Source organism: Thamnophis elegans, chromosome Z (genome assembly GCF_009769535.1).
Source record: "Thamnophis elegans isolate rThaEle1 chromosome Z, rThaEle1.pri, whole genome shotgun sequence".
In the NCBI taxonomy this organism is placed as follows: Eukaryota; Metazoa; Chordata; class Lepidosauria; order Squamata; family Colubridae; genus Thamnophis; species Thamnophis elegans.
In genome coordinates this window covers 51,788,259-51,815,404 of record NC_045558.1, presented here as the reverse complement: position 1 = coordinate 51,815,404, position 27,146 = coordinate 51,788,259, and the positions used below count along the sequence as shown (strand labels likewise).

General features: G+C 40.0%; 1 protein-coding gene across 2 annotated transcripts in view; it reads left to right on the top strand.

Moving 5' to 3' along the window:
• Positions 1–27,146, top strand: part of OSBPL10 (oxysterol binding protein like 10) — an 84,940-nt gene that overhangs the window by 4,311 nt on the left and 53,483 nt on the right. For both annotated transcript variants that reach the window (XM_032235627.1, XM_032235626.1), the window contains exon 2: positions 26,617–26,792. In XM_032235627.1, coding sequence (XP_032091518.1) covers positions 26,617–26,792 — 176 coding nt within the window. The remainder of the gene's footprint in view (positions 1–26,616; positions 26,793–27,146) is intronic.

Sequence of the window (27,146 nt, the reverse complement as noted above, 5' to 3'; positions counted from 1 at the left end):
GATTCAGTAGAACCGTGTTACTACTTAACAGCTGCAGTGATTCAACTGTGGTAAGAAAGGTCATAAAATAGGGCAAAACTCACTAAACAAATGTTTCAAATAGCAAGGGAAATTTGAGGTTCAGTTGTGGTCGTAAGTTGAGGACTCTCTATAGAGGGAATCCTGGACTTAAAAGCAAAATTGGAACCAGAATTTCCATTGTTAAATAACACCGTTAATGTCATGGTTGATTTTATGATCGTTTTTTGCCAAGGTTATTAAATAAATCACTGCAGTTATTAAGTAAATCACTACAGTTAAGTGAATCCAGCTTCTCTTATTGACTGTACTTGCTAGAAGCTAATTGGGAAAGCCACAAATGATACAATACAATATAATAGCAGGGTTGGAAGGGATCTTGGAGGTCTTCTAGTCCAACCCCCTGCCTAGGCAGGAAACCGTTTCAAACAAATGGCCATCCAACATCTTCTTAAAGACTTCCAGTGTTGGGGTATTCACAACTTCTGGATGTGATCACATGACCCCAGACAACTATCATAAATACATGCCAGTTGCTCAAGCACTTAAATTTTAATATGACCTTGGGGATGCTTCCAAGTCTAAGGCAAGGATCATTTGATCATCACTTTTTTCAGTGCCGGTGTAACTTTGAGCAGTCGCTAAATGAATGATTATAAGTTGAGGACTTCCTACAGAGCAGTGTGGGGAAGAGAGGCAGTGGTGATACTCCTGATTTTACAAATGACTTGTCTACAGCATTCTCATTTTATTCTGATAGCACTACTATATTCCCTAACTTTAAATAAACTAGTTTCTTTCAACATGGTTTCTGTTAATTCTTATGTAGTTTTAAAATATCTCTTAAGTATTTTTTGTTCTGTAGCACAGGGTTGGGTTACAGCTGCCGCTACTTCCGGTTCGCTCAGGGACATGCCACACGGCTTGATGCGTGCTGTGCGTGCATGCACAGTGCAATAAAAATTGCTCTGCGCATGTGCAGAAGGCAAAATCAAGATGGTGCTGCCTATGGCACCACTGAGATAACTGGTTTGGGGGCGTGGCAGGCCTCGGTTGCTGCCAGTTCCAGCGACCCAGTCCGCCAAGTTACTACCGGTTCGGCTGAACTGGTAAGAACCCACCTCTGCTGTGGCATTATTTCTGTTTCTGATTTATAAGGTACACAAAGATTGAGGCTTCAGCTTCACCAGATAACCATAGTGAATGGTTATTTCACTATTTACTATTAACTTCAAAGGAATTCAGCTCTATTATGTCAAATATAAACATTCACCTGAAGACATAGACTTTATAGTAATCCATGAAAGTTTATGCTGTAACTTGATGTTATTTAAGATGCCACAGGATCTCTTCTTTATGCTGCAATTGCTGCCTCTCTGGAAGTTGTCTTCAATAAGGACATTTTTTTGCTCCCACCGTCCGATCGGCTTGCAAATTTTTGGAAGTGGGGCAGTTATCCCATAACTTCAAACTCTCACTAAGTGAACTGTTGAACCTCTGGGATTATTTGTATATGGAACCATTTCAGAAGCTTTGTGTAAATCAAATACAGGTAGTTATTAACTTACAACCACTCATTTGGTGATTGCTTTGAATGAAGGGGACTTGCAATTAGTCTGCAAAATAGCAGTGTCACAGTCTCTTTGAGGTCACCTGATTGTAATTCTCATCCTTGGGCACCCAGCTTGAGATTACAATGTGACAGCAATCCAGGTCAATATGATCACCACAACCTTCTCTCTCAAGGTCAATAGGGAAGGTTGCAAGTCATTATAAATCATTCCAACTCCTTTCTGAAAAACCCTATTTGAGATCCCAGGGATCTTTATATTTTGTAGCACCTGGCTGCTACCTATATTTCCCAGCACCAATCCACTGCTTTTACTAGCCTACCCACCCTTTTCTAGTGCCTGCCACTAGCAGCCCTCATCTCCATATGCTCTTTATATGGGATTCCCACCTCTTCCTCTTTAATAATCCACACAATCCTGGGGTTATGACAGCAACAGGGTCTGCTAGCATTGTCCTGGTAACTGCCTACTTGCTGCCCAATTGCCATCATAACTTGAGGACTATCTTTATGCCATGTTCTCTAAATTTGTCCTTTTAAGTAGCTTATGAAGTATATTATATAATAGTTGAGATTAGGCATTCTCATGAAAGGGGTATACTTGGTTCTAGATAAACATTGTCCTATACTCAAGTAGAGGGTAACATAGTGACTCAGTGGTTAAGATACTGAACCTGTTGGTTGGAAAGTCTGCAAGCCAGGTTTGTGACCTGAGTGCCACACAATGGGGTGAGTCCCATCCTCGCCCCAGCTCCTAGCAGTTCAAAAGCAGTCAAATGAAGGTAGATAAATAGGCACAACTTTGGTGGGAAGGGAGCAGTGCTCCATGACAACATGCTGGCCATATGACTGTGGAAGTGTCTTCAGTCAGCACTGGCTCAATGGCTTTGAAATGGAGAAAAGCACTATTCCCTATAGTCAGCAAGCATTAGTGGAGTAAAATCCAAAGTGACTTTTTATGTTCAAATATCTATATATTTTGACTATTAGTTCAATCATTTTCTAACAAAAATTACAGATTTGTGCTTTCTTGGTACAACAGGTAGTTATTGACTTGCAGCAGTTCATTTAGTGACTATTTAAAGTTACAACAACACTGAAAAAAGTGGCAGGGCAATTTTTCACACTTATGACCATTATACATCTTCATGGTCATGTGATTTTACTTTCAAATGCTTGATAACTGACTCATATTTATGACGGTTGCAGTGTCCTGGGATCACCTTTTACAACCTTCTGACAAGCAAAGTCAATGGGGAAAACAAATCCACTTATTTAACATGTTACTAATATAACAGCTGCAGTAATTCACTTAACAAATGAAGTTGTACAATGGGGAAAAATTCACTTAATAAATTTCTCATAATTTTGGGGCATAATTGTGATCGTAAGTTGATGATTACCTGTCATGGTATTATTCTAGTACTAAGTTAAAGAGTTGATTTTGGAGGAAAGTTAGGCGAAAATGTTATATCACTGCTGACTGTGGAGGCAAGCAACTCTTGGCCACAGTAGCAACAGAATATAGGACCCTTCTGTATTTATATCATTCTGTTTTCCCTGAATGTTTTCTTCTGGTATTTATAAGAAGATAAAAACTGTTCTGCTGGATCAGGACCAGCCCTTACATTAGTCTAGCATTTTGTTTTATTGCCATGGCTGCTTCAGTTTAAGTAAATTTAAAGTGGTGTTCATGTGCCTCAATAACTATTGCATACTTACTTAAATTGCAGTGCATTTGACATTTGATTGATCAATTTGAAGACATCCAGGCTTTTATGTAGGAACTCAAGATGATGCACAAAGTGATCCTTCCTTCTGTTTTTTAAAAAATGTGTTATTTATTTGTACTTGATAGCCACAATAAATTTGCCAGGTAAGAGAAAGAGTGACTGGCCCAAAGTCATCTTGCAAGCTCTCACTGCTGAGGGAGGGTTTATTATTTTCCTCCTACTCCAATTCAGTACAGTAGCTATTAATGTTCCTCTAAGTAACTAGTTATTTTTCTCTGATTACTGTTTCTACTAATATTTCTAGAAGAAATGTTAAGGTGATGAACCTTCAGTTTTAAATTTTCTTCAGGTTTCCTTTGAAAAATTGGTGTCACATTGGCCACTTCCAGTCCTCTAGCTCTGAAGCTGATTTGAAATGAGTGAGCTAAAATAGAAAATGACTTAGAAAATTCTGTAGATGCTACTGTGGTTTATTGATGTAGTTTGTTTTGATTCAGACTGGACGGAATGTATGCCACATTTACATAATAGAGTCCAAAGGTATCTGTGAAGTTTTGCAAAAAAAAAAAAAAAAAAGTCAAAATTTTAGCTTTAAGGATATGAGAAAATTTAGAATACATATTGGAAAATTTATACTGAGAAAAAAAACAGTATTTCATCTTTAATCTTGCTACTTTGAGCAAGCCACTGAATTCAGTGAGTTATTCAATTGTCAAAGGCGGTGAAAAAAAATCCTTTCAACACTTTCTGCTTAACTAGGAAAAAGAAACAAAAATTCTTATATAATTTCCATTTATTTTATACTGTTAATTTCTACAGCATAGCCTTCTGAATATTTAGTAAAAATACTGCAGTATTCAGTTAATTGTTGAAGATAGCTTGTATAATAAAAGGAAAGAATATTTTTCTAGAGGTGGCTGACTAGATTTTCCTGGATACTTTCAAGGAAGAAGAAAGAGACAAAGAGATTTTTTATTTATTTGCATATTTATTTATTTACAACTGCATGATTTCACAGCTGATTCATATAAAAATCATAAAACATTTTAATTTATTTATTAAGATGATTTATATGACTGGATGGCTAACTATAGAGAAAAATATACAATAAAAATAGGCACTCCAGATACAGAACCCAAATGCCTGAATGGTTAACCAAAACAGCATACCTCATAAAAACTGCAGAATGTAACAGGTACCTCAGACCACAAAGCCCAAAAGAACAGCCATATCTTTGCTGTGGTGAAAGGTGATAGAAGTGATTTGTCTCCCAAGTAGTCCTTTATTTATGATTATTCATTTAATCCAGTTCAAAGTTATGACAGTACTGAAACAATACTTATGAAATATTCTCAAAGTTACAACTGTCACCCACCCACCCCCTCACAATTACATGATCATAGTTTGGATGCTTGACAGTTGGCTGCTTTACAATGGTTCTTGAAGATGTGTGATTGTGATTTGTGATCTTCCCAGCCAGCTTCTGGATTTGCTTAGTGGCCATGGTAAAAAAGGCTGTAAAATCAGGTCTGATCACCTGATGACTTGGTTAAGAATAGCATTTCTTAGTGACTGAAATTACGGTCCTGGTTGTGGTAATAAATTTAAGGATTTCTGTACTTTCTGCTTTCATTCCTATCTTAGCTTTCCTCTCTCCAAAGACCTGATGATGCTGTGTCATCACCAAATAATGTTCTGTGGTTGTCCGGAAACTTCTGAAGCTGAATTGCAATCTTCAATTCCAGAAATATTGTCCATTCTTGTTATAGAGAAAAAATTAGCAACTTGATATCCTTAAGAAATTTTATGAGGGTTGTGCTTTTTAAAGTCACAACTGTAGCATATATCTTCATTAGGCATTTTTAGGTTGTATTGATTTGGTAGGATGGATTTATGCATATGTCTATTTGTTGATTTTATGGAGCTGTTCACCGATTTGCCCTTGCTCTATTCAATATTTTTATTTTTCTACAGCAAGGGGCTATCAGTCTTCTCAGTTAAACTAACTAGGAGACACCACTAAATGAACTAGCAGCTCAGAGTCACTTGTTGAGATGAAGTGTGTGTGTGTCTATATAAATTGAATAAATAACTAAATAAGTAAGTAAATACATACTAATTTTTATTGAAATATTACATTAAAATAATGTTACAGATCTGGAAGTGCAGACTTCCTGGCTGCCACTTTTAACTGCTTGATCCATTAGGGGGGGTCCTTTCTAAGTTTCTTTCTCTGACTGTTGAGCTATTGGGGGCTCCTTCCTCTCTCTGCCTGATTGTTTCTTAGGCAGCATCTCTTCGCCTCCTTCCCCAAGGCCACCCATATATTCAGTTAAAGTCGCAGATTTACAAACAGACTCTGGACTGGAAACTAAGAAAAGACAAGACTTACTACTTAGATGGGCAACTAGTGGGGAATTCCAAGGTTGTAAACTGGATTGGAAAGTAAAAAAAAATCTGCAAGATGGCAATGGTAAACCACTTCCATACTGCTACCAAATAAACCAAATTAATGTATCAGTATTGTCCTCAGGAGTGTGACTTGATTGAAGAATATGTGATTTATAAACTATAATGGAGTTCTTAAAGAACAAACTCCTTAAAACAGCAGTTTTTCATCAATTAATCACCAAGACTGTGCAGGGCTTTCAATTTAAAGGCAAAAAGATCCTTTGGGTTGCAGGGGATGTTGCCCCTTCCGGTAATTTCTGATGAATAAACTTGCTTTTTTTCTGGGAAAACTCATAAGCTCCCTGATACTGGAAAAAGGCACATGACAGAACATCTTTCAGGAAAATAATTATTGTATTCTCTGAAATTACTGTTATAATAAGGTGTGCTGTACTTCATAAGTAGAGATAGTGTGACATATTTACCTTAGTAGCAGTTAATAATAGTATTCTGATCATTTTTAATATTCAAATATATACTTTTAATTCCTCATCTAATAATAATGAAAAAACATATCAAAGAAAGGTAGAGGTATTAATTGTGTTTATATCACAAAGAATGACAGTTTATATAATTTCTTCTGGATTTATCCATGAAGAAAGGTTGGCAAGAACTCATACAAACTTAAACAATGCAAGATATAAATGGGGGGAAAAACAGGCTCGTTCTGCAATTATTCTGTGCAAATATCAAAAATTGATTAGACTGTCCTAATCTATCTACCAGTTTATATGATCAACAGCACTGTGGAGTATACAGTAAATATTGACATAGACGTTTACTTTTCTTCACTTAGTAGATAATATAAATATTTATATTTATTCCCAGCTTAGTCATGTGGGTGATCAAGTTTTGCAACTCTCTTATGTCAATGGATTTTTGGGGTATGAAAAATGTTTTCATAGATAAAGATAAATACTTTCTTTGGTTTAAAAATGAGAAATTTGGTAGTTTTGGAATATTTTAATATTTATCTAATAGTTCACAAAAGATGAGCTGTGAATTAATATATTTAGATATTGTTATTAAGACTGTGTACAGAATATTTATTTGGAAGTAAATAATTAGGGAGAATAGATAGAGGGGGTTTGTAGTCAAAACAAAAAGGTTTCCTGTGGGAACCAAGGACATTCCAAAAGGTGCTGGGAAGAGGAGGAATGGAATAATCAAGCAACTGTCCAGCACCTCTATTGGACAATGTGATTGATGGCTTGGGGGAAGGGGGAACTTTCACTTTTTAATTAGGTGAAAACCATGGGAACTTTCAGAGTCAGTTTTCACCAGTTGTGCCATTATGACTAATATCCAATAAATTGTTCTTTGAGGAATCTACCTCCTCGGAATTCTGCTTTCTATGGATGCATTACTTGGAATGCTGACACACAATTGAATTTCCCGAGGCTGATATTGAATACACTAATTGCATTGGCTTCAAATCTAGAATAATATCTAGCATAAACTCATATTAGAAAACATGAATCGTTAATACTAAATTGGCAGCAGGATCTGAACTGAAGTTTAGAGATAGATATGGATTGGTATTCTAGCTTCTTGGTGTAGCACATTTGCCAATTGTTTCAAAAGAGAAACTATTTCTGTTTGCTTTTAAAGAATGGTATTGGGGGGGATCTCTTGTGAACTCTTTAAAAAGATCTTCCACTTTTGGTATTCAGATATATTTGAACTACAGCTCTTATCACGAATGAAGGTGAATATATGTGTCCCAGGATAATGTTGCAGGATCTGAGTTGGTCACTGGGACCAGAGATTTTGTCTTCCGAGCTTTAGACTTGTGCTGGAACCCGGAACCTCTGATGCTGGTGACAGAGTCAGATTGGATCCTGCTACAGATCTTTTATTTGCTGGGGTGGAAGAGATGTAGCCGAAGAAGGATCTTGTTGGGAAAGGCTTCAAACTTCTGTATGCTATTTAAGTTCCTTTTGCCATGTTTTCAGGTTACAACAAAGTCATTTTAAAATCACCTAATATTTTCCTTTGCCTCCTTTTGTGTTAATTGTTTAGTTATGCCAGCATAGCATGAGGTTTTTTTTCAGTCAAAAGTAATGTAATCCCGGGTTGACAACATCTAGGCTACTGACTATTTAGGGACCTATTGACATTGGTTGTTCAAGAGTACAATTTTTGCAATTGGTAAGTGGTTTGTACCACCATATCTGTGGTGTTTCAATTACCATATGGTTTGAGTACCTTTAGAATCCAGAATCCTGTGAAATCCTTGGCCCTCAGTTTTTTCATTGTAGATTTTACATTTCATCCAGTCCTAGCAAGTTAAATCTTAATAAACTCTACATATCTATCTATTCAGTCTTGACATGGGGTTTAAAGATAAAATCCATACTATATCTTTTTTAAAAATATCCAATTCATGGAACAGAAGTGAACAACTCAAAGAAACACCACCAAAAGGTGAAACAGCTGTTGTGAGCTTGAGGGGTAACATATCACATTATGGATGATTTTGGAATAATGTAGCTATCACGTGGATGGAATTCTTTTTTGGAAAGTCAGGTGCAAACAGTGTAGCTATTGACAAAGAAACCTATTTTTTACTGAAAGGTTTACTGCATGTCTATGGGAAGCTGTTCCATTGCTTGATTGTTCTCACTGTGAGAAAATTCCTGCTTATTTCTAGGTTGAATCTCTTAGTGTTGTCATCCATTATTCCTTGCCTGGCCTTCAGGTGTTTTACGGATTTAGATTTCCCAACTGAAACCGTGGCTCTGCTGCTGTTCAACATTTTCATCATAACAGGTAGTCCTTAACTTACAACCATAGCTGGCACTGGAACTTCCTTTACTAAATGAGACAGTCATTAAGTGAGTTGGGCCCAAATTTTTGCCATGGTTGTTAAGTGAGTCAAATGGTCATTAAGCAAATCCCCTATTGATTGGGTTGTTGGAAGTCAGCTTGGCAGTTTGCAAAAGGTGATCCCATGACCCTGAGATGCTGCAACCTTTTGTTTATTTATTTCACATTTCTACATTGCCCATCTTCCTCAGGCCAAGAGAGTTCCCAAATGCCCAAATTTTGATCAAGTGATTGTGGGAACACTGTGACAGATGTGTAAGGACTGGTCATAAGCCACTTTTGTTAGAAGTGTTGTAACTTCGAACGGTTCCTAAGTGAAAGGTTGTAAGCTGGGGACTACCTGTATTGTGGATGTGCTTCATTACGCAGCAACAGATTTATAGGAGAAAGACTTGGAAATGTTGATTGCCCCAGGCAGACAGAATTTTCTACACATTTAGGTGGTACTATTAAATCAAAGACAATTCTTAGAATTATTTTAATTCATTTAGCTTCTCATTTATCATTTATAATAGATATTTTTGGGGGTGGGATGAAGTGGGGAGAACTAGTAGCAAGAGAACCTGATTCTGAGTTGTCCTTGATTTTTAATTTTTGCATTTATGGCTTGCAGTTATTATGAATAAATCACTAAACAATTCCATAGGTGTAGCAGGTGTTATGATTTTTCGCTCAAATATAGAACAGTAGCTTGGAACTAGTCCCAAAATTAATTTCATGTCCTGCAGCTTTAAGGTGCTGAAAAAGGGAGGAAGTTTTTTCTTTTTTTCTTACTGCGTTCTTGTGTTCTGCGATGCATGCATTCCTGTTCGTTTGTCCTATGTATGTTGCAGGGCAGATTTTGCATGGTATTTCGTAGACTACTTGGCTTTCTAGCTGGATTTTGTCTTTGGGGTTTCTTAAGATGTTGGCTATTTTTTGGTCAGTGTTGAAGGCTGTTTTGATATTGTGTTTGTGGAGAATTTTGCTGATTTTATCTGTGGTGCCTTTGATGTAAGAGAGGAGGGTGATGCTATTGTCCTGTTCTGTATCCTACACTGATCAAAAAATTGCCAACATCTTAAGACATGAAATTAATTTTGAAGGAACCAGGTTAATCTCCAAAACAGAACACTTCAACGAGAGAATAATTATAGAAGCTATCGAAATAGAGAAACAACTCCAGAACATGAATAAACGTGACGATACCTCATGCCTACCAGACATCTGGAAGCCAGCCCTAGTCAATAAACGAGCCCCACCCACCACCCAGATTGTTACAACACGAAATAACAATAGACACACAGCCAGCACCAATCAGCACCAATCTACCAATCATGATATAGCCACACAACCAATCATTCTACTTACTGAAACAAAGCCAGAACTCTACACCCCCCCACCAAGATTTATAGAAGGAAGGCAGCTTCGATCACACTTTAAGCCCAAAACCAGCCTGAGACCTTGCTGAAACGTTGCCAAGACAATCTCAATCTTACACGGGAAAAGACCCAAATACAACAAGACCGTGTGTGTGTGTGTGTGTATACAGTATAATGTATAATCACCTAGGCAAATAATGCTTGATTAATAATCACACCTGAGCAAAATAGTTATGCAAGATATACATATGATTGCTTACCTTATATCAATCCTGGCATTCCCACTTGCATGAATGGAGTTAAGTGAATGGCATATGGCATACAGAATAAGGAGTGTATAGTTGCCCTAGTGGTGGAAGAGGCCCTAAGAGGACTGATGCAGGCCATATATGAATTGAGGTACTGCAGTGCTGCCTGGCATTTTTCCTCTATGTGGATTCCAGATACTTTTCTTCTTTTGTAACTGGTGGCTCTGTTGGATAGTGGGGCCACCAGGACAGGGGAGCATCTCCCTATCAACTGACCTCTCCAGCAAGTAAATAGGGCCTGAAGTCCCAAGAGGAATAGATGGGGGAAGGGCTACATCCAACTCTAACAGTAGGGACAGGCAAAGAATGAAGCAAGTGTTGCCACAATGCTTATGAGAAAAGGCACTGGTGGGGATGTTTCTATTGCCATCGTCATGCATGGGAAAAGGCTTAGATTACAGCAACTTTAATGTCCTTCCCATCCCTGTGGCTTGCCTGCTTCCTGCTTTTCCATCCTGGAATTGCTGGGGCATACTACTCTAAATTACCCCAACTGTCAAACAAGGTTGGGCAGGTGTTTCACGGGTGTTTGTCCCTTTATGGGGCACAGCTGCTACTTTTCTCTGTGCTCTTGGAGTTTCCCGAATATATAAGAGCATAGATTACAGTGCCTTTGCAATCCTAAGTATGGGCTGACTGCTGAGTTCCTGAATTTTCATCAGGTAACCAGTGCTATAATGACCATAGCTTTGGGCACAAGTCCCTTTGTTCATCACTGCTGAACAAATGGTTGTTAACGAAGGATTGCCTTGCCTGTGGTCAGGCAGGAGGGGCATACTCTTAAGACCTGTCTGTCAAGTGATGTTGGCTGGCGGACCTAAAAAGAGAGGTTTTTCTGTCATTGACCCTGCCCTTTAGAATATCATCCCTCCCAAGATCAGGCTGGCCCCATCCCTGCTGTTCTTTCCCAAGAAATGGGCTGCAGGCTGTGGCCTGCAATGTGTGATTCCCTTTTTGGGATTATGTTGAATGTTGATTTCCTGATTGCTATGGGTTTTATGTTTTTAATATGTTTTTACATTTTTACATTAATAAGTAGCAAATTAGTTAGGCTTTTTTTCTTTAAAAAATTAAGTTTAATTTTTATTGCATAGCAAACTATAAAAAAGGAAAAGCTTTTCTACTAGCTCTATAATCATTCTGAGATGGCAACATATCTATCATTGAATAACACTAATCCACTGGATTTCTGTTTCCAACTGCAGGTCTAAGTCATGCATATTTTATTTAAAGAGACAAAGTTGAATACAAATAAAAATAATAGACAAAATTGGGCAGTCATGAACTTGTAGCGGCAACATTATATAACTTTTGTTTAGGATATAATTTGTTGCTTGTATTAATTATTATGGATCACTTAAAAATATTGGAAGAAAGCTTTCTGCATTATTGAGTTTGTCCTTTTATAAGGACAAAGTAACCCTGGTGCTTTTCTGATGAGGATCTGAATTGGAAAGGCCATCAGCTGCAGTATAGACTTTAAAAGAGACTCTTAAGCGAATTCTGATTTAAAAGATTATATATAAGTAGGTAAAGTAATATTAGGTTTATTTCATCCACGAAAGAATATTTTCCCATCATTATTGAATTTGCCATGAAGAAGACTTTATGAAACACTTTTGAGTGTCCAAATATATAGTATACATTTGATTACTTGTTTCTACAAACTCTTTTAATTCCTTTGAAAAGATTAATGAGACAAAAAGTATCTTAAAATGAACCATGTTACTCATTTTCATCAGTTCATTTCTGTATATGGATATTATCTTTTTAATAATGATTTTTTGTCATGGTTAAGGTGACCAGATTTTCAGATTGGTAAAGAGGGACACCATTGACGGGGGAGGCGGGGGCTTGATTAAAATTTTTATATTTTGTCAAAAGGTCACCCCAGGACACTGAAACCAGCATAAATACGAATCTGTTGCCAAACAAAATTTTGATCACGTGACCATGAGGATGCTGCAACGGTCGCTAAGTGCGAAAAATGGTCGCAACGGTTGCTAAATGTGAAAAATGGTCATCAGTCACTTTTTTCAATGCCATTGTAACTTTGGTCACTAAATGTTTTCCCCCTCCTCGAGACACCTCACTTCTTCCTTCATTCCTCTTGCTTATCTACCTTCACCTTATCCGTCTTCTGCTCTTTCCCTCTCTTCCTTCCTTTCTCCTTCCATCCTCTCTTCTTTCCTCACTCACTCCCTTCCTCCTTTTCTCTTCCTTCCTCCTTCCATTCTTTCAGCTTCATTTCTTTTGCCTATCTACCTTCTCTGTCTTTCTGCTCTTTCCATTTCTCTCTTCCTCTTCGCTTCTGTTCCTTCCTCCTTCCATCCTTTCACCTTCCCTCCTTCCTATTTCTTCCTTCTTCATTCCTTCTGCCAATCTACCTTCACCTTCTCTGTCTTTCTGCTCTTTCCCTGTCTTCCCCTTTCCTCCCTCCCTCCCTTCTTTCCTTTCCTGTGTTGTTTCTTTGTGCAACATTTAACACCACATATGATTGAAGTGTATTCTTTTTTAATGAATGAATTTGAAAAAGAAATGTTTCTCTTTGGTCAAGGATGTCTGTATGTGTGCAACACACACACACACACACACACACACACACACACACACATGCATGCACGCACGCACCAGGAGAGTGAGTACTGTAAGACATTCCGAGGGGGTTACTCTAACAAACCCTTTCAGAAATCTAAGTGACTGTCACAGAGCTCCCCCCATAGGCGGCCATCTCCAACTCTATGCCGCCCAGTGGGAGGAGACCACGACGGACAGTTGGGTCAGGAACATGGTCCACCACGGGTTGACTCTGGAGTTCCTGTCCCTTCTCCCAAGAACCTTCCTCCGCTGCCCCATCCCCAGGTCTGCCCACAAGCTCCAACTTATGAGGGTGGAAATAGACCATCTTCTGCAGATAGCGGCCATAGAAGAAGTCCCCAGGGGTCAAGAAAGCAGGGGGGTTTACTCCATCCTTTTCCTGGTCCCCAAGTCATCAGGGTGTGTGTGAGCGATTCTGGACCTCAAGAAGATGAACAAACATCTAGCATACAAGCGCTTCAAGATGCAGTCCCTCCAGACCATCCTGGGCTGCATCAGACAGGGCAATCTGCTGACTTTGATCGACCTGAAAGAAGCGTATTTGCATGTTCCGATACACCCGGCGCATCACAAGTTCCTGAGGTTCCAGTTCGCCGATCGCCACTACCAGTACAAGGCTCTCCCCTTCGGCTTCTCGTCGACCCTGTGGACATTCACCAAGCTGCTGGCTGCTGTCGCTGCACGTCTCTGGTCTCTTCCCATGAGATTGGAATGCTACCTGGATGACATCCTTATCCACTCGTCGTCCAGGGGCAGGCCCGGACCGATTTGAACACCACCATCGAGGTCCTGCAGCTCCACGGGTTCTCAGTCAACCTCGCCAAAAGTCACCTGACCCCGGCCTGCAGAATCCAGCACCTCGGAACGATCATCGACTCCGAGATTTGCCAAGTCTTCCTTACTCAGGAGAGGGTGGACAGCATCAGGACTCTGGTGAGGAGCATCCGCTCGACCAGGTCAGCGTCGATCGTCTCCCTCTCTCAGCTGATGGGGAAGCTGGTGTCGTGCATTTCGGTGGTCCCGTGGGCGCAGTTGCACACGCGAGAACTGCAGTGGTTTCTGCTCTCTCTCCAGAGATGCAAGGCCAGCAACTCCAGATGGGTGATATGGGTCCCCCCAAAGGTCCTCCGTTCCCTCAGGTGGTGGCTGTCAGAGGCCCTCCTCAAAGGCAGTTGCTTCAGGGAACCGGACCGTCAGATAATAACTACAGACGCCAGTCTCTTTGGCTGGGGGGCTCACCTAGAGACCTCAGTGGTCCAGGGCAGATGGTCGCAGGCGGAGCTCGCCTACAACATCAATTGGCTAGAGCTTCGGGCAGCCAGACTAGCCCTGTGCCATTTCCTCGATCGGGTCAGGGGCCGCAATGTACTGATTCTGAGCAACAACATAGCCGCCAAAGCTTACATCAACCATCAGGGCGGCATGCGGTCCCTGGCTCTGATGTCGGAAGCGGAAGCTCTGGGCCGCTGGGTGGAGAGACATCTGGCCTCGATTTGGGCAGACCAGCTGCCAGCTGTCCCGGAGATTCGGCCAGCCAGTGGTTGACCTGTTCACCTCACCGACCAACATGCACCTCCCCCAGTATTTCACCAGGTTCCACTGTCCCAGGCAGAGGGCACAGACGCTCTTCGATCCCGCTGGCCTCCAGGTCGACTGTATGCCTTTCCCCCTCTTCCTCTGATTCCGCAGGTCATTCGAAAGATCCTAGAGGAGGGGGCGGAGGTGTTGCTAGTAACTCCACACTGGCCAAGGAGGACTTGGTTCGTCGGCCTGGTCAGTTTGTTGGTATCCTGGCCGTGGCGCATACCTCAGGAGCAAATCTCCCTCAGCCAGGGGGCCATTCAACACCCGGAGCCCCAGTGGCTGCAGTTGGCCGTCTGGCATTTGAGGGGGACCTCCTGAGGCTTCACTGTTTTTCTGACAGAATCATCGGGACTATTCAAGTGTCTAGGCGACCCTCCACCATCAGAATTTACGATGCGACCTGGTCGCCCTTCTCATGTTGGTGCCTTAACTGTCACATAAGTGCTTCGTCCGCAACCATCTCACAAGTCCTGGACTTTCTGCAGGATGGTTTGAAAAAGGGCCTCATGCCCAACACTCTCCGTTGACAAGTGGCTGCCTTGGGCACCATTCTGTCCACTGACTCTCAGTTACCACTTTCTAGGCATCCCCAGGTTTGGGCTTCCTGAAAGGGGCTTCCAACATCTGTCCGCCCACTGTCCACAGGTACCGAACCTGGGACTTGACTGTTGTACTACAGGCGCTTGCTGCACTCCCCTTTGAGCCATTGCAGATGGTGGGCCTGCGCTACCTGACCCTAAAAATTGCCTTTCTGGTGGCAATCACCTCGGCCCGTGTGGGAAATTATCCCATAATTGGCTGGGTGAAATTAGCTGGGATCAATAGGATAGGATAGAATATCTGGATCAATATCTATCTGGATCAAAAGTATCCCAGTGAACATTTGCCAAAAGCCATATGGAGAAAACAGTCCTGGGAAAGCTTTTAGATAAGGAAGCCGAATTCATTTCGGGTGTCTATACACGGATACACACAGAGATGAGAGGCCTCTATTATCTGAGATATAAACACACAGAATTAGCCTTGCATCCTTTTGCCGCCTCGTGTAACAAATCAAGTCATTTCCATATGCCTAATGTAGCTCTCTGTGATTTACAATTCTAAGACCGTTTGTTCCTCCTTCCTGCTCTCCTTATCAGGATGTGATTTACAATTCCATACCTCCTCATTTCCCCCTATCAAAGAGTACCCTTTGTCCCTCCTCCCTGCCTTTCTGCCAGAATATACAATCAAGAAGTGATTTGTAACATACTGTGAAATCCTTTGTTTGTAATAAACTGCTGACTAGCTTTCTTTGAACTTTCCTAATAAAAAGTGTTCTGGCTTAGCCAGAAGACGCCATTTTCACCCAGTCTGCAGCGTGTGCATGTCTCATTGCCAAAGCAGCCTAGGAATTAGAGATTCGTGAAGTGGACCATCGGATTGTGAGAATGCTTGTATTCCCAATGCAAGCTCACTCTCGCAAGTGGTGACCTCCGACGTGATCCATTTCACAACGCCAGGAATCAGTCGAGGTGCGACGCAGGGAGGCCCGGACAGGTCGAACGGACTCATCGCGTGCCCAACACCCCCATCTCTTACCCAGGCCAATCCGTAAGTATGGGGACAGATTTATCTAAAGAACAGGTGGTTCGCCTTAAGGAAAAAGAGCAGATCGCTCACCTTAAGGAAATTAGACAAATAGTTGGAGCTCACAAAATTATATTAAAGGATAACGGAGACACATTCACGCTTTCCAAAAAGCAGGCAGATGAATTAGCATCTTTAAACCCCACTGCCCCTCCCGAGTATGAGGAAATAACAACAAAGGCTATAGGGGGAGAGAAAAGGGAAAGCAAAGAGGAGATTTTAAAGCAAACTCCTCAAGAAGAAAAATCCAACACCCCAGAAAAATCTGATATCCCTCCTAAATATGAAAAAGTAACAACAGAAATTGCAGAGGAAATTAAGGAAACAGAGATCAAACAACAAGTTCCTCAGGCAGAAAAATCTAATATTTATCCAGTTTTAAAAAGTACTGAGTACTCACTCGGTCCCCTCACTGCAGGAATGCAAAAAGAGAGAAGTGGGGAGGACGTGAAACTGAAGGACCTAAAATTAATGGCTGCTTTTCCTGTTGATTTTACAGGACAAAACCCTGTGTTCACTCCCTTGCCATCTAGTGTTTTAAAAGATTTGTCTCCATATGTGCAAGGTTTATTGCAGAGTTTGTCTGAAAATTATGTTTTATTGCCAAATGAATGGTACTCAGCAGCAAAAATACTTTCCACTTGGCAGATCATCACGGAATGTTTAAAAACTCATGAACAAGCCGTGATGGGGGGAACAGACACCCCCCTGCTATATTTGAAAACCTCTTTGCTAAATTCACACTCTCACTCTGAATCCAAGGCTTTCTTTTCCCTTGTATGCATGCCTTTGTTATCTTTAGCCTTTGAAGTTCCTCAACATTACACTTCGGGAGATTAATTTTGGGGCATTCGGCTAGCCCCACACAAAAGGCTGCTTCTTATTTTCCTTCTTATTTCAATCTCTTGGCAAGTGAATCTGCCTGGCTCTTCCTATTTCTTCCGGTGATTCCGGCTACCTCTAATTCATTTCTTGTCTCAAGGAGTTCTTGTTACTCCCTTTCTTACTTACTCATCTGATTTTTCTTCTGATTACTTTAAGCACACTTTTCTGTCTGAGCACCTGAAACTTTTTCACAGATGTTTCATTTCTCAGAAACCTGCACTCTTTGCAGCTCTAATTACAAAAGCCCGTGTCAGATCTGAATTGGAATGGAGAAAAAATGTTTTTGTGCGTGTATGAATGTGTGCCTAAGTTTTTGTGCACCCTCAAGGTAATTGTAGATAAGATGTTTTCAATCCAAAAGACAGGGATTTTAAAGTGTTCAATTTTGTAACAAATTTGCTGACTTTCTGGCCACCATCAGATGAAAATTGTTACAGCTGTAATAGTTGTCTTTTAAAAGAAAAGTAAGAAATTTAGTAAGTAATGAGGTAAAGCCTGACTGAATGGGAAGACCTAGGTAATTGGACTTGATTACTTTGATGTAATGTCTGTTAAAAACAATTCTTAGGTGTCTATCCCAGGTTCTGTAATTAAGGCACGTATACGACCGATTGTTTTAAAACTGCATGTTAATTTGTGGGGGAGAGATTTGTTGTCTCAGTTTGGGGCAACCCTAACTTTGGAGTAAGGTAAAGAAAGAGTGAAAAAAGAGAGAAAAGAGAAAGTGAATAAGAGGTAAAGAGAAAGAGGAGAATTGAATTGAATTGATGTTTGAAGTTGTAAATGGGCTTTTGGCTTGAAACTGTGAGGGTGAGAAGATTAGTTAGGATTTAAACTGCTCTCTGAAATTCCTTGCTGTTTGAAGAATGCATGACTAAGGATTTTGCATGTGAAGTTAATTTACACAAGCAGTTTGATTGCAGTGTTAATATATGTTAAATGGTAAAAGTTGGTATGCACGTACTTTGATTCCTTTCATATAAAGAAACAGCAAGTTGCAAAGATTGTTTATGTGTGTATGCTTTTGTGATATCATTTCCAAATTTGTTGAGAGAAAGCATGTTTTAAAGAGCAGGATAGCCGTTTGTAGAATTGTTCAGCCCTGGGCTAACTTAAAGTGATTGCGTGCGTGAGTTCCCCCCCCCCTTTCCCCCTGAGTCATTCCTTGGAGGGAAACAGGAGAAGGGGGGGAGAGAGAAGCTTGTTGAGAGAAGGCAGAGTGAGAACAAAGGAGAGTTTGTGAGAGGTTAGCCCAGCCATTCCCCCCCCCTTTTTTTCCCCCTGAGCCTTTCCTTGGAAGGAAACAGGAGAGGGGGGGAGACAGAGAAGCGTGTGTATGTAACTGCTTTCAGACCTAGAGGGAGAGAGACAGTAAGAAAATAGAGCTCATTGGCTTACATATAGCTCTTTGAACTGATGGTAATGAATGTTTTGTATTAAGAATAAATGAAATGGACCCTTTAATGAAACTAACATTAAAAAACAATGACCCGATTTGGATAGAACAGTGGCCTCTCCCCATTATTAAGTTAGAAGCCTTAAAAGAAATTGTACAACAGTTGTTATTAGATAAAAAAATAGAATTGTCAAATAGCCCTTATAATACTCCTGTATTTTTAATTAAGAAAAAATCAGGGAAGTGGAGAATGCTTCAAGATTTAAGAAAGATAAATGAAGTAATTTGTCCCATGGGACCCCTGCAATGCGGTTTACCAAATCCTAATATCATTCCTCAAAATTATGCTTTAACAGTCATTGATTTAAAAGATGCCTTCTTCTCAATACCTTTACATAAAAAGGACAGAGTATTATTTGCATTTACAATTCCTGTACTAAATTATAGTGAGCCAACAGTAAGGTATCAGTGGAAAGTTTTACCCCAGGGAATGCTAAATAGCCCAACGCTTTGTCAATATTACATTAATAAAATTTTAAAACATTTTAGAGCCAAGTATAAAGGTATCCTATTCTACCACTACATGGATGATATCTTGCTAGCAATAGATAAGGATGCACAAAGTGCATATCCACAGATTTTAACAGAGATCATACAAAATTTTAATGATAAAGGATTTAAAATTGCTTCAGAAAAAATTCAAACTATGCCACCATATTTATATTTGGGACATAGAATCATGACTTCTCACGCCTCACCAGTAATTCCAAAACTACCTGAGATGGATAAATGTAGTTTGGTGCAGTTACAACAATATTTGGGTTCAATTAACTGGGCACGTCCCTACATGGGATTAACTACGAGTCATTTACAACCTTTATTTGCATTGCTGGCAGGAGGAAAAGAGCCTGCTGCTATACTAACCATAGGGGACAAAGAAAAAGAGTGTATTCAGGTGATTGAGGCAGCCTTAACAAAAACCTGGGTAGACAGGATGGTTTCACACGTTCCTATCTCAGCTGCTATTTTCAATACCAAAAACTTGCCCACAGGGTGTTTGCTGCAAATACAACAGAACAAAGTGTTAGTGATTGAATGGATACACTTAGCAAACAGCCCGGGGAGAACAGTTTCAACAAAACCTCTATTGTTATCCCAAATAATTATAAAGCTAAGAGAGAGAGCTCGAGCTACACTTGGAACGGATCCAGAAACCATTTATATCCCATATCCGCTACCTTGGTGGGAAAAATATTTTCAAATCTCAGATGCACTTCAATTGGCCTTAAGTGACTATTTGGGGACAATTAAATACCACTATCCCACAGATTATAGGTTTTTGTTACTGAATCTACAACATTTACAATTGACTTCCTTACAAAGTAAACTGCCAATTAAAAATGCAGTTACAGTTTTTGCTGACGGAACTAAAAACGGGTGCATGTGTGTATCAAATCTCAGGACAGTGGATAACTTACCACACGCACCCTCAGAGTTCAGCACAGCGTTCTGAGTTGGCTGCATCCATATTAGCATTTGAGAAATTAAAAGACCAAACATTTAATTTAATTGTGGATTCATTGTATGTTTACCAAGTGATTAATAACTTGTTTGATGCATATCTTTCACCAGCCCTAGATAAGCAATTGTTAGATATGTTTTTACAGTTACAGCAATTAATAATGGATAGAAAATTTCAATATTTTGTGGCTCATATTAGGAGTCACCAGTCACTCCCTGGAATGCTAACAGAGGGGAATGATTATGCAGACAAAGCAGCTAGGGAAAGTTTTGTTGGATTTGCAACTCCATGGGAAAGCCATGAGTATTTTCATCAAAATGCAAAAGCCTTAGTGAAGATGTTTGGAATTTCAAAAACTGAGGCTACAGCGATCATCCAACAGTGCTCAACCTGTAGCAGGCAAGAGCCCCCTGGAGATTAAAACAGATAATGGACCCGCATACAGTAGCGCTGCTTTCGCTACCTTTTGTGATCAATGGAAAATTGTCCATAAATTTGGCATCCCATACAATTCCCAAGGACAAGGAATTGTAGAAAGAGCAAATTTAACACTAAAAATTATGCTTGATAAACAGCAAGGCCCCTTTAAAATAGGGTTGCCTGAAATCCAAAACCGTTTCATGAAGCAAAGCCTTATACACACAGAATTTTTTAAATCTTACAGGCTCACCCATAGCTTCTACAGCCGGGGAAAGACATTTTCAGCGTAGCGTAGTTTCTCCCCGCCCTCTTGTTTATTACAGACAATTACCAGACCCTCAGTGGAAGGGCCCAGTGGAGCTCGTTACTTGGGGACGTGGATACGCTGCTGTGCAACTCCCGGACAGAGTGTTGTGGGTTCCTGGAAGATGCATACGACCGTTTCGTGAGAGACCAGTGAAGACAGATGATACAAAGGATCCAGAAGCAAGCCTATCCCTTTTGTTTCAAGCCACAGACGACTAACATTGCTCCCTGCGAAGCCTGTTGGTGTTTCCATTGCTTCTCCTGTGAGCTGACTGCAAACTCCAGTGCGACATTGTGGTGATTGAACAGCTTTTTGAAGAATATTTTGATTACACAAATCCTTTCTACACTACTACTTGCCTTCGCATTACCCTTACTGTGCAACAGGCCCCTGACAGTCATTGGGTTAACAACTATCACGTAAGATCTCTTGACCCCTCTTTTGATATCTAGTACTCAAGATGAAAATCCGTCCGGAACAGGTCATTGGCCGGTCATATGTTCCCAGAGTACGTCAGCCCCGATGCCCATTTTTCAGAGGACCGTCGCCTGGACAGGAAATGGGATTTTGGGATTTTTGGGCTCTTCCGATGTCTTGTAAGCATTTTCTGTTACACCTTTTGCTAATGATGTTGGGAATGGGAATTGTGCTTTTAATTACATGGGGGGCATGTGAATATGAACGCAAAAATAAGAAGGGAATAGTGGAGGATATTCAAGAAATTCCTTTCACACACAACCGCTCAAAAAGAGCGATCATTCCATACTCCAATGGGGAAAACTGCAATTCTCAAGGGATATGCATCTACCCTCACAATACATACGGAGAAGCCAATACACAAGTTACCTTAACTTGTTATTTGAAAGATCCGGAAGCAGCGTGTTTAATTACATGGCAATTTTTGCCTGCAAAATTCAAAAAGGCAATCCAAAATGTGAGAGGTATTTCACATCCGAAAGAGAACGGCTGTTTATCACACATTAAAGTAAAAATTACAGAGAATTCTATAGGTTGGTATCAATGCACGCAATACCAAAAAGGGTTACCTAATAAAATAATAAAAACAGAAGTAACCTCAAGAGCAAGTATAAAATTTCCCCCGGTTAGTGAGTGGTTCTTAACACTATTGAGTTATCAACAAGAGATAGGAGGAGACAACTCTCACCACCAAACAAAAAGAGAGATAAAAGAGGACATTTGCACAGCCTGTTTACAAAAAACCAAACAAGGCAAAACAATTTCCATGACCTTAATATATTATACTATGAAACCTGAATGCAATGGAACTTTAATACCACCATGCACACATAACAATACACAATACAATCAGTGCTATACACCAAATGGGATACAATGTTAGGACCTATAACAAGTAGCATCTATGTTTATGGCTATAAAGGAGGATCAACTAGTTTAAAACATCAATTTCTTACAGCACAAAGATTATCAGGGTACATAGCCCATAATGTTTCAAAGGGAATGGCACCCATTACTGTTTGTTTTGATACATGTTTAGCAATTGCTATAGGGCAAGGAACAGGATCCGCAGGGGTAACCTGTGGAGGACAGTCGTGGGAACAATCATATATCCAAAACCACAGATATTTATTCACTCGCTCGACACTCTCAGCACATGGAGGCTATACCCAACCGAGTGTATATTGGTATACAAGTGGCTATGGACCTAACAATTTTGATCTTTCTATTACTCCAGTCACTACTGATTGCCAATCCCATCACTGCACACCACTCTGCCTTACTGCACAGGTAGCAGGTACTTTAGGTACCCGATACTATCATTATGGTATTGGTATAGATAAAGCAGGGAAGGATCCTTATGGATACATCATTGTAAAGACTGAAGCAACAAAATTGACAAATCAACCTGTAAAGTTTTTTTGGAGTTATGAGCAGGAGATTGCTAAACTCAACGATCTACCTACACCTCCAAAAGCAAAAAATATGTTTATTAATTTGGCTCAAGAAGTTGCTACAGAACTTATGTTAAAAAATTGTTTTGTATGTGGAGGAACCACTATGGGAGATCGCTGGCCATGGCATGTACAAGAAGCAAATTATACTGAAATAGCTCAATGGAAAGGGAACTTCACCTTTAATAACAACTTCAATGAAACCTGGCAAGTTACCTCTCATATAATAGGTCACATATGTTATACCAGAAATAAAAATAATCAGACTAAAAGAAATAAACCTATGGGATTTTTAAAATGTTCTAAAGAGTGGGAAAATAACACTTGGGTTTCACAAACTAATATGACCAAACCTGAAAACTCATTGCTGGAAGTAACTAAGTTACGAGGACTTTCAGACCCTGAAAATGGTACTATTGTGTGGAATTCACCTGATGGGTTATATTGGATATGTGGTAATTTTGCCTATAATATGTTACCCACGGGTTGGTATGGGTCATGCATCTTAGGGGCGATTCAGCCTTCATTCTTCCTAATGCCTATAGAGAAAAAACAAAAACTGGGAGTCCCTGTATATGATACTCTTGAAAGACGTAAACGTACCATAGATCTTGCTAAAGGGATAAAAATAGGTAACTGGAAGGATGATGAGTGGCCCCCTGAGAGAATTATTGCATACTATGATCCTGCGACGTGGGCACAAGACGGATCGTGGGGATATAGAACGCCGATATATATATGATAAATCGCATTATTAGATTACAAGCTGTATTAGAAATAATTACAAATGAAACTGCATTGGCATTAACTAAGCTTGCAAAAGAAAGTGTATTGTCAAGAACTTATATTATGCAAAATCGTTTAGCCTTAGACTATTTGCTCGCTGCCGAAGGCGGAGTGTGTGGTAAATTTAATCTTAGTAATTGTTGTATACAAATTGATGATTCTGGAATTGTGATAGAAAAAATAACTCGAACTATGATACAAACTGCACATGTTCCTGTACAAACTTGGAAAGGCATATTGGACACTGACGGTTGGCTTGGAGGTATTTTTAACAATTGGAAGCAAGGTTTATTTTTTATTGGGATGATATTTTTGGGATTAACTATGTTGCCATGCATAATACCATTATTGAGATCCACTATGCAGAGTATTGCGGACGCTGCTATCCAGAAGCATCACGCATTATTAATAAGTGTCAATACATCAGAATTAATAATCCCTGGATATCCAATGGAAGGGGGATTTGTGAGAAAGAAACAACCCATGGCAATTGCTTCCATTTAAAAAATAAAAAAGGAGGAGATGTGGGAAATTATCCCATAATTGGCTGGGTGAAATTAGCTGGGATCAATAGGATAGGATAGAATATCTGGATCAATATCTATCTGGATCAAAAGTATCCCAGTGAACATTTGCCAAAAGCCATATGGAGAAAACAGTCCTGGGAAAGCTTTTAGATAAGGAAGCCGAATTCATTTCGGGTGTCTATACACGGATACACACAGAGATGAGAGGCCTCTATTATCTGAGATATAAACACACAGAATTAGCCTTGCATCCTTTTGCCGCCTCGTGTAACAAATCAAGTCATTTCCATATGCCTAATGTAGCTCTCTGTGATTTACAATTCTAAGACCGTTTGTTCCTCCTTCCTGCTCTCCTTATCAGGATGTGATTTACAATTCCATACCTCCTCATTTCCCCCTATCAAAGAGTACCCTTTGTCCCTCCTCCCTGCCTTTCTGCCAGAATATACAATCAAGAAGTGATTTGTAACATACTGTGAAATCCTTTGTTTGTAATAAACTGCTGACTAGCTTTCTTTGAACTTTCCTAATAAAAAGTGTTCTGGCTTAGCCAGAAGACGCCATTTTCACCCAGTCTGCAGCGTGTGCATGTCTCATTGCCAAAGCAGCCTAGGAATTAGAGATTCGTGAAGTGGACCATCGGATTGTGAGAATGCTTGTATTCCCAATGCAAGCTCACTCTCGCAGGCCCGCAGGATATTGGAGTTGGCCACCTTGTCGGTTAGAGGCAACCTATGTATTTTCCACCCCGATAGGGTCATCTTACAATTGGATCCTGCTTTTGTCCCAAAGATCAACATCATTTTCCACAGAGCGCAGGAGGTAATTCTCCCGGACTTCTGTCCGTGCCCCAGGCACCAAAGAGAGGTAACGTGGCACAAGTTGGACTTTCGGCGGGCAGTGCGCATTTATATGAAGCAGACCGCTCCCTTCCGTAAGTCAGAAGCATTATTTGTCTCATTCCTGCTTCCATGGGAAAGAAGGTCACGTCCTCCACCATAGGACGCTGGCTCAGAGCAAGTATCAAAATGGCTTACGAGACTCAGGCCAGACCGGTTCCTCCTCCTATTACCGCACATTCTACGAGGAGCGCAGCAACTTCTGCTTGGGCTACTCAAGCGCCAATTGAGGAAATTTGCTGTGCCACTACGTGGTCTGGTCTGTCTCCATTCATACAAAACTACAAACTTGACATGTTCGCCTCTACTGAGGCGTCGTTTGGGAGGAGAGTTTTGCAGAGAGTCGTGGCGAGCACCGCGGCCCCGGACGGTTCTTCTTCCCTCCTGACTTCGACATAGCTTTGGCATGTCCCGTGCTTGGACACTCCAAGCAGCACCTAGGAGGAAGACCGTTGGCTTACCTGAATGGTCGTTCTCTAGGTGCTGCGGAGTGTCCAAACCCACCCTTGAGGTGGGATCGTGAGGTGTGTTTTTCTCACCTTAGGTCTTGGACTTGGACTGGTTCGAGTTATGGACTATGGAATCTCCTTCGTTTTTCGAAACTGAGCCTCTGAGGCAACCAAGAGGCGGAGCTACAACACTTTTAAAACTCAGTTTCTTGGGCAGCAAGCTGAAGTTAACCCGTGCTTGGACACTCCGCAGTGCCTAGAGAACGACCATTCAGGTAAGCCAATGGTCTATTTCAGTGGAAACTAACTACAACAGCTGCAAGCCATTCAATTATTTGTTTGAATTGGAATTCTGAGATATTAAAATGTTCGAAGCAAAAGGTAAGCTCATTTGTGATAATGAAATTTTCATTATGTTTGTGCTGCAGATTTCATCACCACAAAAATGACTGTCTTGGCTGAAGTTGCCAGTTACCGGTAACTTTTGGTTCCTGAAAATTTGCCTCTATCAAAAAGTATTATAAACTCAATGTAATACAGTTAGTCTTCAAGTTATAACCACATTTGAGCCCAAAATTTATGTTACTAAGTGAAACATTTGTGAAGTGACTTTGCTCCATTTTATGACTTTTCTTACCATGGTTTTTAGGTGAATCATTGCATTTGTTAAATTAGTAACATGGTTATTAAGGGAATCTGACTTCCTCATTGACTTTGATTTGCAAAAGGTTGCAAAAGCTGAACACATAATCCCAGGACACTACAACCTTCATAAATATGAACCAGTTGCCAAACATTTGAATTTCGATCATGTGACTATGGGAAATGTTGCAATAGTCATAAGTGTGAAAAACTGAATCTTCCATTGGAGGTGTTACTTGGAACCTTGACAGATAAGAAGCCTCTTCTTTCTTTGGGGGGTATTACTTGGAACTCTGACACATAAGTCACTTCTTTCAGTGCCATGACTTTGAATGGTCACTAAATGAACTATTGTAAGTAAAGAACTACTTCTATATATGACACCTTTGAGTTTTCAATGCAATGGTTTAGAGTTTTAATTTATTTTCTGTTTGAATAGTCTTGTGCCCCTTTAATTTCAAGAGATAGAGACCACCATCTATCAATTGTATAGTACTTTAATCTTAAAACAGTACCTTGTATTTTAAATATTAAATTGTTCAAGTGAGTAATCTCAAGATGACTTTGCCATTTCTAGATATTTCAATAATATTTTTATTTTTCAGCCTTAAATTTCTTACTGAACAATGGCAAATATTAATTTGTCAATATTATATATGAAATGTCTACATTTATTACATGTATTGGTTTTAGATTTTTATTTTTCTGGGTTTCAAAATAAATTCTCCAGAGAAAAATAACTTATATATCTTTATTTTCTTTAATTAACAGGTATTTTATATTGGATTTTGAGACTGGAATTCTACAGTACTTTGTAAATGAGCAGAGTAAAAACCAGAAGCCTCGAGGAATCTTATCTTTAGCTGGGGCTATAGTTTCTCTCAGTGATGAAGCTCCAAATATGTTGGTGGTATATTCTGCTAATGGAGAAATGTATAAATTGAGAGGTATAGTATTCTTTAGGGTGTAGTTCCTGTAACACAGTATGATCTTCCAACTATATTAATTGTGGTAAACACTTTTGCTTGAAAGTTTTAATTAAAACTTTCAAGGCTGAAAAAGTTATTGAATAGCAGTAGCAAGAGCACTTAGACTTATATATCGCTTCATAGTACTTTTACAGTCCACTCTAAGCAGTTTACAGAGTCAGTATATTGCCCCAACAATCTCCTCATTTTACCCGCCTTGGAAGGATGGAAGGCTGAGTCAACCTTGAGCTGGTGAGATTTGAACTGCAGAACTGCAGCTGCACTACTGCGCCATCTCAGCTCATTGAAAGTTTATTGATTTAATTAAATTGG